Below are 13974 nucleotides of genomic sequence, written 5' to 3' on the forward strand. Positions count from 1 at the left end.
GTGAAAACAGTTCATTCAGTATCACATGATTATGAACACTTTTATTCAAATGACCAAAATGAAGGTGGTTAAGTGTAATTACATTTAAAAAATGATTTATTCATGCGAAGACTGAAGATGAATAAATCATTTTTTTTTTTAATTCTGAAACCATTGCAGAGAAAACTGAGGCCTCATTATGCTTTCACACGACATGATAGGCTGTTTTGTCACCCCCTTGCTTTCATGAGCTTGTGTTTCTCTGGCAATTACTAATCATCATTGTGGTTTTATTAATGTGACAATGATATATGTGTGTTTACAAATCCTGCACAGGTTACCTTTGATACCATCATTATCATTAACAGTACTCCAAGTGGGAGAGAATTTTTTTTGTTACTCTGTGAGTGGATTTGTGGTCTCCTGCCCAATTACTGAAATGACAACAGCAGCACTGAGTTTTTTCACACTGAAAAATCCTCTGATTTAGTTAAGGAACACTTTGACATTTCGTTAAAAATGCTCAGTCGCTCTCTTGCCGAGACTTAGTCTCTGCTGACTGCCTGTCAGCCTCATAAGTTCGCAATATAACTCCCCCGTAAAACCACAACATGTCACTTTTACGTCTTTTAAACAAGATATAACTTGTAAATTAGTTGTCTGCGCAGCCTGTGAAGCAAAAGCAACGTGTTAGCAGAGCAGAGCGGAGCAACACCAGCAGCTGCAGTCCTCCATCAGAGCCTACACAGAGCGCATTCAGGCACAGTACTGAGTGGAGGCCATCCTCGTTTTGGCAAGCCTCAAAGCCCAACATGCAATCATTGCGCACGTAAAAAAGAAGAAAATGGACTTGAAGTGTAAAACTATTGCCCTTACACTTAAAATAAACAGCCCGTGTCAATATCTGCATTGATTTATCTGTTCCATCAGATATGTGTGAGAAAGATGACTGAGAAATGCAGCTGAGACTTTTTGGAGGTGTTTTGTTCTGACCCTCAGACAGAGCCAGGCTAGCTGTTTCCCCCTGTTTTCAGTCTTTATGCTAAGCTAACTGGTTGCTGGTGGTACCCTCATATTTAGCATGCAGATATGAGAGTGGTATCAAGTCATGTAACTGTCAGCAAAGAAGGCACATTTCTCAAACTCTTCCTTTAACTTTCAAATAAAAATCTCAATAATATTACAGCGCAAGTGATGTATTTACCTGTTGCCAATAAGAAAATGACCCTGGTCCCCAGCTAAGATCCGATAGGTGACCTGACCGTTGGGACCTGCATCAGAGTCGACTGCTGACAGCTGGAAACAGACACAAACACATTACAGTGACATATTCTTGCAGAATAAACATAATTTAATAACATACGTTGTAAATACTTCACATTTTAAGAACCACGTTATCGTGTTTGACAGTGTGTACCTGTAACACCGTCTCTCCGGGCATCATATCAGTAAACAGGTTGACAGTGTAAGAGACATTAGCGAAAGTCGGAGTGTTGTCGTTAGCGTCCAACACTGTGATCGTCACAGTAACCGGAATGCTCTGCTGGACGCCGTCGGACGCTGAGAGCTGTAGAGACACAAAGAGTGAGAATGAAAAATAATTCACACTGTATTTTTCTCACAAGAGCAAAGAAATAAAATGTCCCTTCTTGTAGGAAATGTTACACTTAGCCGAGCTACAAAAAGCTGTCTTTCTGAGGTGGGCGGACTGTGTTCTCAGTCTGTCCTGACATCTTGATAGTGTCTGTTTGTTTCCTTCTTTCTTTTGAGTTGTTTTCTCTGTTTCCAATCTAAATCCGTTCTGGGGTTATTTATTCGTTTTTGTCGCTGCAACTGAAGACTCTGTTTGACCTAATCTGCCCCAGTTGTCTTCTCTATATCTAATTTCACCGACACAGTATACTTCTTTCCCCACAATGTAAGATCTGATTAAAATCTAAGACACAAAAAGAGCCATAAACGACCATTTGTGTCCAATAAATCATAACGCCAATGCACAGTAACTGCTTCAAAACACCCTCCATGTGAAGCATTACTTCCTAGTTTCTTATAGGAATAGTTCAACAATTTGGAAAACAGGCTCATTTGCTTTCTTTCCGAGGGTCGGATAAAAACGTTGGCACCTCTCACACTAAATATATACAGCAGCTAAAGCCAACATGCAGCTGAGTTAGCTTAGTGTCAAGACTGGAAGCAGGGTGAACAGAACACGCACAAAGTGATCAGCCTACCAGCACCTGCGCAGCTCGCTAATTAGCGTGAGTCCGTTCGAAATGTTGCTGAAGTAGGTTGCAGCACTTCTGATTCACAGCAAAATATCTGTAATTTTGTTTTGTAACTTGTGTGCCTGCTTTCCACTCTCATCCTCCAGTGTCTCCCCTCTTCCAGAAAAGCAGTTCATGCTACCAAATATGACTAAAACATGTATTTCTCATTTTATTTTAGAATCATCAATAGTGCATATCAGAGTGCACATCAACAGAAGCAACCGCAGCTTCTTCACTGACACCAATCTCCTCCACAGGCTCATCTGCCAAGAAGCTGATTGACTCTCCTTTAAATGAAAATCATCCTCCATGTCTCATAGCGCTCTCTCTCCCCCTCCGGTTTAATTTCTCCTGCAAGGCTTTCATGATGATTACCGTACACCTCTGCCTTTCAATCAATACACCAGCCCTTCTGCTTCTTCCATCCTTAACTTCCAAATAGCTGCATGCACACAAAAGGGCTCGTAAAGTCATAGAACATGCTGTACTCCCACAAACACACATGCAGGCACGCACAAACGCACACTGCCGGTGTGACCAGGCTGAACTTGACAGATAACAGACTGTTGTATGAAGTAACAATGCTGTACATCATATACAGTAGTGAGAGATACTCTGCAGCTTGGCAACGGAAGCCTTTCTGTGCCCTACCAATAATAAAGTCGCTGAATTAGATTGCCCTGAAATAAAATAGAGAATAAGAGAGAGACAGGAACAATGGAAGAAGGAGGAGAAAAGGGGAGAGTGGACCAGACGAAGAAGAAAGAACACAAGAGAGGCAGTCAGACAGGATAAAAATGGAAAGAGGTAAACACAGAAGGTCAGCAACCACTCTAATAAGGCTCTACATCTGTTTCTGCACTGAGCGTTGGAAGGGCTAAGTACTGGACCGAAGGCTCAAAACTAGACAAACGTTCACGAAAGCACTGCTGGTCAGGCTAAATAAATGTATGGAAGTGCTATTCCTTTCCCGTCTTTGTCCTTCCTGTCTCCTCTCCCTCAACATCCATTGTTTTTTTTCTCTCTGTAACCTCCCGCTCTCTTGTTTCATACACCTTTCTCCTCTTGCAGGTGCATATGCATCCAATCCCTCTCTTTCCTATGCATCACCCTTCCTCTCCTCCTGCCTCCTTCTCTTCCTCGCACCTCTTTCGTCAATTTTCACTCACCTCCTCCCGTTTTGTTTCACCTCCTCTCTGGGTAAGAGCCCTTTGTTTCACGACCACTGCTACGGTTTTAGCAAAGGTCTCGGATTGACGTTAAGTTATTCAAATGCATTCAGACTCCTTCCCTCTCGCACATGTTGTACATAATGCACACAAATGCCGAGGCTTTAGCGTACCGTGAATGTATAGGAGTCCTGGGTCTCTCTGTCCAGTGGCTGCACCAGCGTGAGATATCTCCTGATTCCAGTAGCAGACACAGAGAAGACATGAGAATAGCTGTCCAGTGATAACTGGAGCTGAGGATCCCTGGTCTGTTGGAGAGAAAGAAAGATGTTCAGAGGAACAGAAAAGGCATTACAACAGTGATCTTTTCTCTGTGAGCTCAGCTAATCACCCATGGAGGGTACACGTTTACACCCGGGAGCCACCCAGTACAACCACAGTGGTGAAACTGGTTCAATTGAAGGAATTGCTCAGATTTTGAGAGAGATACAGCCCATAATTAAAGTCAAGAAGCTCTCCATGTTTGTATTTGAAATTTCAAATGATTACATTTTACAAACTGAATGAAAGCTAGCATCAATAAGTGGCAGAACATAAATGAAAATGCTTCCATATGCAAAACAGTTGAGAGCAAACAAATGCTTAGACAGGAGAAGGTGAATGAAAAACCGTCTCCTCCAAGGATTTCTTGACATAAAAATTCATCCAAAGAGGGCTCTGTGTGTGTGTGTGTGTGTGTGTGTGTGTGTGTGTGTGTGTGTGTGTGTGTGTGCGTGTGTGCGTGTGCGTGTGTGTGTGATGGAGAGGCAATCCTCATCCAAGTCCTCCCCTGACATTACCCACACAGTCACCTCTCTGTGTGTGTGCATGCTGTATATGCGTGTGTGAGCTCTCATTCTAGATAAGGCTGGCTCAGCAGGGTAGGGGTGCTGATAATATTGTCGATGTAGCCAGTGAGGATATTGAGTCGTAAATAAACACACACGCACACACACACACAGAATTAAAGACACGCACTCACAGTCGTATGCACACGCATAAATAAAAGTGATGGACGGCACATAAAAGCAATTAGGACTAATCATCATTGTTGGTGCTTATCGCTGGAGGAAAGACCAGGGTTAGCAATATTTAAAATAACAACGTATATCAATCGTCCCCCCCAAAACACACACACACTGGATGACACACATGTGATCCAAACTAAGCCCATTCTCTGCTGTGGGGGTCTTTTAGGAAGCAATGAACCAAAGCTTGTTTTGTGAAAACGCCGATGCTACATCTTAAACAAACTAAGCTCTTGGGAACGCATCGGCGATAACAACGGTGCAGCACTGTAAATTCTTACATTATCACTGAGAGGCAATTTAAGAGCGAAATGGGTTTACCATCTGGATTCACAGGGAAATTAGATAGGGCACTTCACACACTGCAAGCAAGGCACAAAGTGGAGATTCAGTAGCACAAAAAGAAGGGCTGAAACAGCCACTTCGATGGCTCCATCCTTCAATCCTGTACGGCACCTCCTCTTTAGTAGACAGCTACTGTTGTTAACATGGTGATTTAATTGTGTTTGAAATATATATAATGATGGATTAGGAGAGTTTCAAAGTGCTTGTTCTGTGTCCCCCAAACAGCAGCTTTCTAATCAAAACTCAGCAATTGTGACAAAGTATGGTATTGCTATCTTTGTCGACCAAACCAGCGTAAGATTTGGAGCAGCAAAAGGAGAAGAAGGAACAGAAAGAGAGAGCAAAGTCATATGATGATACCTACAGGCATGTCATTGGCTGTCAGCTAGAAATGAAATAGATGCAACAAATCATTCACCATGCAACAAATCACAGCCCTATACCTCCTCATGAGGCAGAGGGATACAGCATAACACACACACAATGTGGAAGAATATAAAAATATATAGAAGGCTTTCATTTATACTAAAATTAATTCAGTTAATGTACAATTGATGCAGCTGTAGAAAGGTAAAAGAGTGATGTGTATATTAGCATATTAAAGCTATGACATTTTGATAACCTCTTAAGTAACTTCTCCATTGTTCTCTGCATTTACAGGAGACTCACTCTGACTGTTACAACTTGATCACAACACGAGTATTTATCAGCCCAAACGTCTTTAATTCAGCGACAGCCCTGTATGCTTTCGTCCTCACCTCCTCCACATCGTTATCCAGGGCTACGATGGCCAGCGGTGCAGACAGGCTGGCGTTGCTCGCTACGGTGGCTCCCACTGGTGATGCTTCACTGATGTAGCCATGGTAACTGGTCTCCAGGAAGTAGGGTGCTTGGTTGTTTTCATCCAGAACTTCGATTTGGAGGTTGGCAAAAGCTGGCAAGGGGTGGCCATTGTCCTGCTCTGCCTGAAGGCAGAGGAGAAATGACTGATGGTTTTGGCTGTGCTGCGTCGCCTTCTGTACTCCAGCCACTGCTCCCGCTGCACAAGTGCTATTTAATGATAATCCTTCACATAATAAATATATGATAAGAAAGCAGTCAACTAAGCTCTGAGAAATGCTCTATTGCCAGTCTTAGAATTTGGCTTTAACAGCAAACAAAGCCTGTGTGCTTTCTTCTGTGCAAAGATGGATATGAATGGATTGCAATTTTTGGTGGGGTTGAGTCATTAATCACTGTTGAGTCAGTTTTTATCAATCTGCCACTTTTTGAAACAGAAGCAATTTCCCTCAAGACCAAATTTTATTGGAGAAAAAACAACAAATTTAGGGTTGCTTTTTGCCATTTTATTGTTAGTAAATTAGGCTGATGGGATAAACAAAAGAATTGCGTGTAGTGTGGCATAAATACAAAGTTGGCTTTTACTTCAAAGAACTACTGAAGCCCATTTTGGACTGAATTTATTTCTCTAGAGGAGGTGGAGTGAGTTTAACATTCCCTGCGCTGGTCAGTGATTTTAATCCCACTCAGGGGTTGTATGTGTGTGTGTGTGTGTGTGTGTGTGTGTGTGTGTGTGTGAGACCCCATAAAAGCTTGTTGTCACATTGGCTGTCAGCCCACAGAATCCTTGTCTCACGTCTATCCCTCGACGCCACCCCTTCAATTCTCCTGCACCCAAGTTTATTAAAGTTAATCTAAAACACACAACTATATAACTACTTGATTGCCTGTATAAGTGTCTTCTCTTCTGTTTGCCACTTATTCCTGTTCGCCATTGTCCTCTACATCTCATTCATGTTGCGTTTTGTGTCCCTTCCCCCTCCTCCTCCCCTCATTCATTCCTTAACGTGGGGTCCAGGTGCTTTACCATCCCAAAGGTACACCGAATGCAATATCATTTCATAAACCCAGTATCTGTCCACACGTACAGATTGATCCACACAAGCCTCTAACGACAGCAAAAACATCCTATGGAAGAAAAATTGCATTTTCAATTTAAGTTGAGCAGAACCTGATGTATGCTTGGTGGTGTAATTCCATTAAGTGCCTAATTGAGACAAAAAACACCATCACGCAGCATGGGATGGGTCTTAATGCTTTACAATTACTGGCATTTAATACATCCATGGCAGGCTTTGGTTGACAGAAAACAGGAAGCACCAAATAAATACATTAAGGAGGAACATTTAGTCTTTATTTAAGCTTGCAGATTTACTGATCAAAGGCTTGATGGATATTTGAGGGTTACAAATAAAGCACTGCACACTGAGGAGGGAGGCTGGGAGAAACTAAAGTTCCCCTGTTTGCAGCTCCTCTGTTTCTCACCTTAATAACCAGATCAAATCTGTGGTGGAGTTCTCTGTCGACGGGCTTCAGCAGCAGCAGCTCCGCTGTAGTTCTGTTCAAGCTGAAATATTCTGCATAGGACTCTGGTTTGCCTGAGAGAGCGAGGGAGAGCAGGCAATGAGATACAAACAGTAAAAAAGAAAATATCCAAAAATGGGATAGTGCGTGGGTGGGAGAAAGAGGGGGAGTAATTGGTTTAAGAATCAATATAAGTTTGTCTGGTGGGTGTCTAGGGGGAGTATTAAAGAGACAGTGGGAGGGAGGGGGGAGACAGGAGAGGCATGGCTAATGTGCCCAGTTTTCTCATCTCTGCTCTCCACAGGTAGGGATGCACAAACACACATACATATATGGTGCTTTGGATTGCTGCCTTGCTCTGCAGGGAAATCAAGTTGTGGTGATGGGAGCAGCAACACGTGCACAGGACAGCATGCCCCCCCCCCACAGCTGTGGTTGCTGATGTCTGTGCGAGCGCTTCTTCTTATGTCCCTGTGTCCGAGAATCGAGGCGATGTTCCGCTTGCAACTTAGCAACAGTCTGTCCTTTGAAATACTGTTGTTGTCCAGAGCAATTACCAAATCCTGTCCACATATTGTCTGACGAAGGCCTCTGGAGCTAAAACGACAATCTTTAAAAAGTGAAGCTTACTCAGCCGACCCTCAGCTGCTACTAATTCATTTTTTTTTTTCCTTTTTTTTTGTTTTGCCCCTTGTGACACTGTCTCTCATAATCCTTACTCAGACAGAGATTAGTTTCACAGGAGGAGTCTGGGAAATGTAATCAAGTCTGTGTCAAGTCATGTCAGCACCTTTTAACGGACTATGCAGATCCTCATGAATAAAAGTCAGTGTCTTTTGTGACTCTGCGTTTTGCAATTTCAGACAGTAATCAAGATGTTTTTGCAGCGATGGTCCAGTGTTACTCTTATAAATCACTTTCAATCTAAGGCACTTACGAAGCATTAAATGCGAAGACAATGTCATCCTTGTAACTTTTGCAAGCATCTTCTCCCTTTTGCAAACTGGTTAGCATCCTGTAAATAATTAGTTCATACAGTGCTGCTCTGCTGTAAAAATGTAAACCTACCAATGAGGATGCTGTACAGTATCCCTGGCCTGTCAGAGGGAGGCTGTATGTTTCTGTCCTGGTCCACAGCTTGAATGGGTGGGGTCACATTGAGGGGGTTCACCTTATTCTGGAAACAGAACAAAACAGAAGCGTTGAATATCACAGCAACTACCTACAAATGTAACATAACAGATATATGTCAGAACCAGCACAAACAGCAGTACAGTAATGGCAAACTTGCACGACAGCGGCAGTAAGAACATTATGGCTTATGAGAAAACGGAAGAAGAGAAAAGGAGACAAAGAAAGAAGGAATCAAACAAGCAAACTTATAACATCTTCAGCAGTTCAAGTCACAATTGATCACTTCCACCTTTAAACTGTTTCAACCCAGCCGAGTGAGCATTTCTAACAAAAGCAGCTACTGCTTAAAGCAACAGCTAACAGAAAAAAAGGGAAAGATATTAAAAAAGCCATTTCCTGGTGGTCTGTTCTACGGTATGAAGAAAAGCTTTGCCTATGCTATTTATTTATGTAACAACAAGCTCTGAGCATGCCAGCAAAACAAGTGAAGTTAAACCGAATGCTGCAGGGCAGGAAAATCAATTGCTGGCAAAAAGACACGGTGGCACACTTTAAATCGCATGTGGAGCACGCATGCACGTGCACAGCAACACATCAACGTCTGCATATTGTATGTGTGCAAAGAAGAAAAGTGATAGAGTGCAGAAAAATACAGAGATTAACAGGACCTGTTCGAATTGTGTATATTTATTGTACCCATTCAATTAATAAATGTCAGTCTACTCTGTGTACACACACACACACACACACACACACACACACACACACACACACACACACACACACACACACACTTAACGAATCTGCATGTGTGGAGCCGTATCTGTAGCCAGTGTGGCCGGGCTATAACGTTGACTTATACTAGTGTAATATGCTGAGGTGTGGGGAATATGAAGACCCCTGATGGGAGAAACATTACACACCTACTGTATAGCATAAAATCTACAATCCCTAACACACTTAAATAAGCACTGTACACAATAGTACACAAGCTATGATACAACACTTTACCACTGCACCTGTCATGCAGCACTTAAACATCTATGTGCCATCATAGAGCTATATCTCCTGTTGCCGAGGGAGGAGAGGAGGGAGGAGGAGACGCGGACAGAGAAGAAGTTATGGCGAGTAATGAAGTGGAGTAAAAGAGGGTGTAAATATATAGAAGGGAGATGAATCAGCCAGGGCGTGAGGGTAAACAAGGAGGCGAGAGAGATGTAAATGCAGCACAGAAGAAAAGGAGAGTCAGAGGGAGACACTGAGAGATACTGATACTATAGCTTTTGTTATTAATAGCGACAATCATTCTAAACAGCACCTCACAATGGATGGAAAGCACTGACAGCTTTGTTTAGCGATACAAGCTCAGGATAAGTGTCCCAAAAAAAAGAAGATATGATGTCTGAGACCGTCACAGGAATCACACACTCGAACAAATTGGATGCGGGCACTGAATTTGTTTCTGATACTGTAAATAATGTCTATCATTGATAATGTGTGTTTTTAGATAAGCACTGCTTTTCAAAATGGCCAAACAGCAAGAAGGGAAATGCTGGATTTACTTTGTTTTGTGATGTAGCTTTTGGAGGCAAAGCTGGCCGAGCTGGACAGAAAAAGTGACTGTTATACAACAAGCTCGGCTTCAATACATTTATTTCAGTCTTGTCCTGAGAAATGCTAATTTGATCCTTGAGCGGCCTGATCATCCACTCCATAAAGACATTTGACCTCCTTCCTTCAGACATCCACTTCACATTTTTACACTTGTACGTTTTGGAAGGTTCAACCTTTGTTTAACTTGTGTGCTTCTGCCTTTCTAAGAAGAGTGCTAAAAGCACAGCACTTCACTTTGAACAGAGTCTGGCTTTAAATCAGGACATATACGCAGCACTTCAGCCCGGATGTTTTCATCAGGCATTCATCAAAATCTCTTTTATTCTTTCACACAAGCTTTTAAATTGCGTACACAGTTACACCTGTAGTTTCCATCTCTAACCTTGGAAACACTAACAGCTGTACTTTCTTATGTTATTATTATAAAGGGATGGTGCAAGGACATTTTGAGTGGTCAAACATGAGCGCAATTAATAACAATAATAATGGCTGCATTCCACTTAGCTGTGCCAAGGTCAAGGAACTGTAAGGAACTGTGGCTCCAATGAACAATTATTTTCATTCATTATCAATAACTGTGGAGTGAATCTTTATACAACCCACTTGTTGGGATTGGATTAGCCGGGAGTCAGGCACTGCCAAACTGTCACTGAGCTTCACAATGGGTCTTCAGAAACCTGTGGGTGATGTCACGAGAGAGTGTGTCCATGTTTTCCACAGTCTATGGTCCAGACTTGACCACACTGGGGTTATTAGAGTGAGCTACTGTGTTAGGTCAGTAATCTACATTTTCAAGTTTAGTAAATGCAGATGATTCAAAGAGAGCAGCCTGACAAAACTGAACTCAGCTAATGATACAGGCCCAAAATGCAGACCCCTAAGCACACACAACAAGCTTGGCAGGTAATGTTAAAAGCCTCTTTGCTCACTGGGCTTTCAAGGCTTACTGTCAGACACACGCAGGCAGGCAGGATCAGGCCAGCAAACACTGCAGAATCAGCAGGCAGAATGTGGGCAACAGGTATCAAGCCAACATGAAAAGCTCAGCCACTACAACAACAAGGCAACAGCAACTGGCAAATGTGTGTGGGGAAACTGCCTTTTATAGAAATTGGGGAACTAATGAGCAAATAAGTAGCAGCTGTGCAAGCAGGTGGCTGATCCTGAGACTAGTGAGGGGATCAATAAAGGAGGGAAAAGCCCCTGAGGGTGTCGAGCGATCAGGTGAGACTTTGTGTCAACCACTAAGCTACGTTCTTCCTGGCGCAGCGGAGACACAGCACTCCCCCATCACATAAAAAAATAACAGAAGGCTGTGTCCACAATGCAGTGCACCGCAGTGCTGCAAAGTTGCAGCCCATATTGAAAGCAGCAACAAAATAAAGTTACAGCATGCATCGATTTGTCTTTGATGCTCCGCTCTTCTTTATGTAACTTGTAGCCAATCAATTGTCTCAATTGTCGGTCTGACGTAAAGGGATTGGTCAGGTCTTGGGAAAGTTGTTTACTGTATTGTTCAATAATCTATGTTTCCCTCACAGCCATACATCTGAGTTGCAGAGGCAGCAACGTTTTTGAAGTGGATGTGTGAACGTGGCCTGACAGCCAACTCCATGGCATAAATGACCATCATATTGGTGTGTGTGTGTGTGTGTGTGTGTGTGTGTGTGTGTGTGTGTGTGTGTGTGTGTGTGTGAGAGAGAGAGAGAGAGAGAGAGAGAGAGAGAGAGAGAGAGAGAGAGAGAGAGAGAGAGAGAGAGAGAGAGAGAGAGAGAGAGAGGAAAGGGAGGGAGGGAGGGAGGGAGGGAGAAAGACACAGAGAGAGAATAGTTATGTTGGCTCTGAGGCTCCGAGGTTGTCATGTCTTATCAGTCTGATTAGGACTCAAACTATTATGGTGCCTTGACTCTCCTCTTGGTTCTCTCCTCTCCTCACTTCACCTCCTCATCTTTCTTATACCCCAGCAACAGCATCCATCCATCCATCCATCCATCCATCCATCCATCCATCCATCCATCCATCCATCCATCCATCCATCCATCCTCTTGTCCTCCATTCTCCATTCTCTTTTCTCTTCAATGACAATTTGAGGGGGGCCAACATGAACCCTGAGTGTAAACTACATTCACTATGCTGGGGTTCATTCAAGCAGAATGTTCTCTTCTCACGTTGGATTGCTCTGAAGTCTAGTCTTAACCAATCAAACGGGGCCCCCAAGAGACAGCTGCTTTGAATAGAGAGAGGTGCAGTCAGGCGAACCTAACAGGGGAGATCAGGCTGTTGGCATAAACTCGTATTTATTTAAATGACCTGAAATTGTTTGATTAAAGTGAATGATTGTTTGATTATCTATATGTGGCTAATCCGTCGAGCTATGGTGGATGTTGCTTTTGACACCATTCAAGCTGCTGCAGTCTACTTATTCATTTTAATGAGACCACTACATTGGCAGCAGAGGTGTCACAGAGTATTCAACCTGCACAGTCCAGGCTGAATACTGTGCACAGTGTAGCATTGTTCTGATGATAATACCTTCGGATCATCCAGATGGAGAAGACAATTATTGCCCCTGTGATATGTTTCAAGAGTTGTAAAATCCTTCATCGTAAGCGCTGTGCATGGTCTTGCTGCCTGATGAGCCTTCAAACTCATGGATGCCTTATTCAGACTGAAAGTGGTTCATATTTCATTGCCTCAAGGCACACAATGGATCAAGCTCCAGGAACAGTGTATCCTGCATTTCCCATAATGCAATTCAGTAGCATCTTTTGTTAAACCCTTCCTGCCTGGTGACCGCACATGTCTTCCGAAGTGCATGCCCTGCAGTTTGTCTTACAGGTTATTCTCAGACTTTGGAGAGCTTCCTTCAGAGCTACAGAAGACATTAAACAACAAAGAGTCCCCCATTAAAGTTTAATTCCTAACACAGAGAACATTAAATAGTCAGGTCAGCCTGTCTCCTGTTCATAAAGCATTGTCAGGATGGACAGTAGGGCAACTACAAAAAGGAGGCTTGGTCACAATCAAGAGTTTTATGAGTCCAGATTTTATTCGTAGACCTTCTCACAGCAAATATTTTGACTTGTCACAGCAGGAGAAGCACAGGTGTTACTAATAACATTAACAAGTGCTCTGTTAACGATGCCCGATGAAGCTGTGCCAATGAGCCAGCATGTACAATGCAAGGGCTGCAAAAGTGCACGGGACAGAGCCATCATTAAATTTAAGTACAGTTACGCTTCTCCTGCTTTGATAATGTCCGCTGTGAAAAAGGTCATCGGGTCTCCTAAAACGCGAGCTTTAAAGCGGCAGCTACAAATGTCCCAGCGCCTGCAGTGACCAGGGATCACAGTCTCGTTCAAAGAGGGAAAATCACCAGCAGACAGGAGGAGCAGAGCAAACTGCGTTTGTCTGAGTGATCCCCTTTTTCTTCACTGCTGTGCTGTGTTGTACGATTATAACAACTCGAATCAATGGAGCATGCGGAGTCAGCAGCAGTTGTGTATTGAGAGCAAATTGACAAGTGAGAAACGGTCTTGTGTTTGATGCAACGTGTTTTAAGCATCCCTTCAGATTTTAAAACCCCTCAAGTATCTTCCCGGCATTCCTTCTCTGTGTATCTGCCTTTACCTTCCCCCTGTTTGATCCCCCCCCCCAACTCACACACACATACACAACCAAACACACCACCACCACCTCTACATCTTAAACACTGTCCTTGTCTGCGTACACTTGCTCCTTCTCAAAACCACAAGGTGTAAAGTTGATTTACTCCTGCTGTTCCTTGCTGCATCTCTCCCGGCCTGGAGAGAGGTGTGTGTGTGCTTGCCTGCGAGAGTGTATGTGTGAGCGAGGAGCGATAAGAAAGAGAGAAAGAGTTCCCTCAGTGTGTCTGGAGGAAAGTGAGCATGTGTGCGCATGTGTGACAAAGATCTCAGTATGAGAAAAGAGATGAAGTAAACAATGTCCAGTTAGGCATGACCGCTCCACTGCCTTGACACTGTTAAGGGCATGTGTGTGCAGGTGTATGTGTGG

At 43.2% G+C, this 13974-nt stretch overlaps 1 protein-coding gene across 1 annotated transcript in view; it reads right to left on the reverse strand.

Annotated features, from left to right (window-relative positions):
* Positions 1-13974, reverse strand: part of LOC139349888 (protocadherin-15-like) — a 170447-nt gene that overhangs the window by 95782 nt on the left and 60691 nt on the right. Inside the window, exons 10-15 of the mRNA XM_070990928.1 lie at positions 8260-8368; positions 7153-7265; positions 5586-5792; positions 3589-3723; positions 1397-1546; positions 1184-1275 (exon numbers count right to left, since the gene is read on the reverse strand). Of these exons, the coding sequence (XP_070847029.1) occupies positions 1184-1275; positions 1397-1546; positions 3589-3723; positions 5586-5792; positions 7153-7265; positions 8260-8368 (806 nt within the window). The remainder of the gene's footprint in view (positions 1-1183; positions 1276-1396; positions 1547-3588; positions 3724-5585; positions 5793-7152; positions 7266-8259; positions 8369-13974) is intronic.

This window comes from Chaetodon trifascialis, chromosome 21 (genome assembly GCF_039877785.1).
Source record: "Chaetodon trifascialis isolate fChaTrf1 chromosome 21, fChaTrf1.hap1, whole genome shotgun sequence".
Classification (NCBI taxonomy): Eukaryota; Metazoa; Chordata; class Actinopteri; order Chaetodontiformes; family Chaetodontidae; genus Chaetodon; species Chaetodon trifascialis.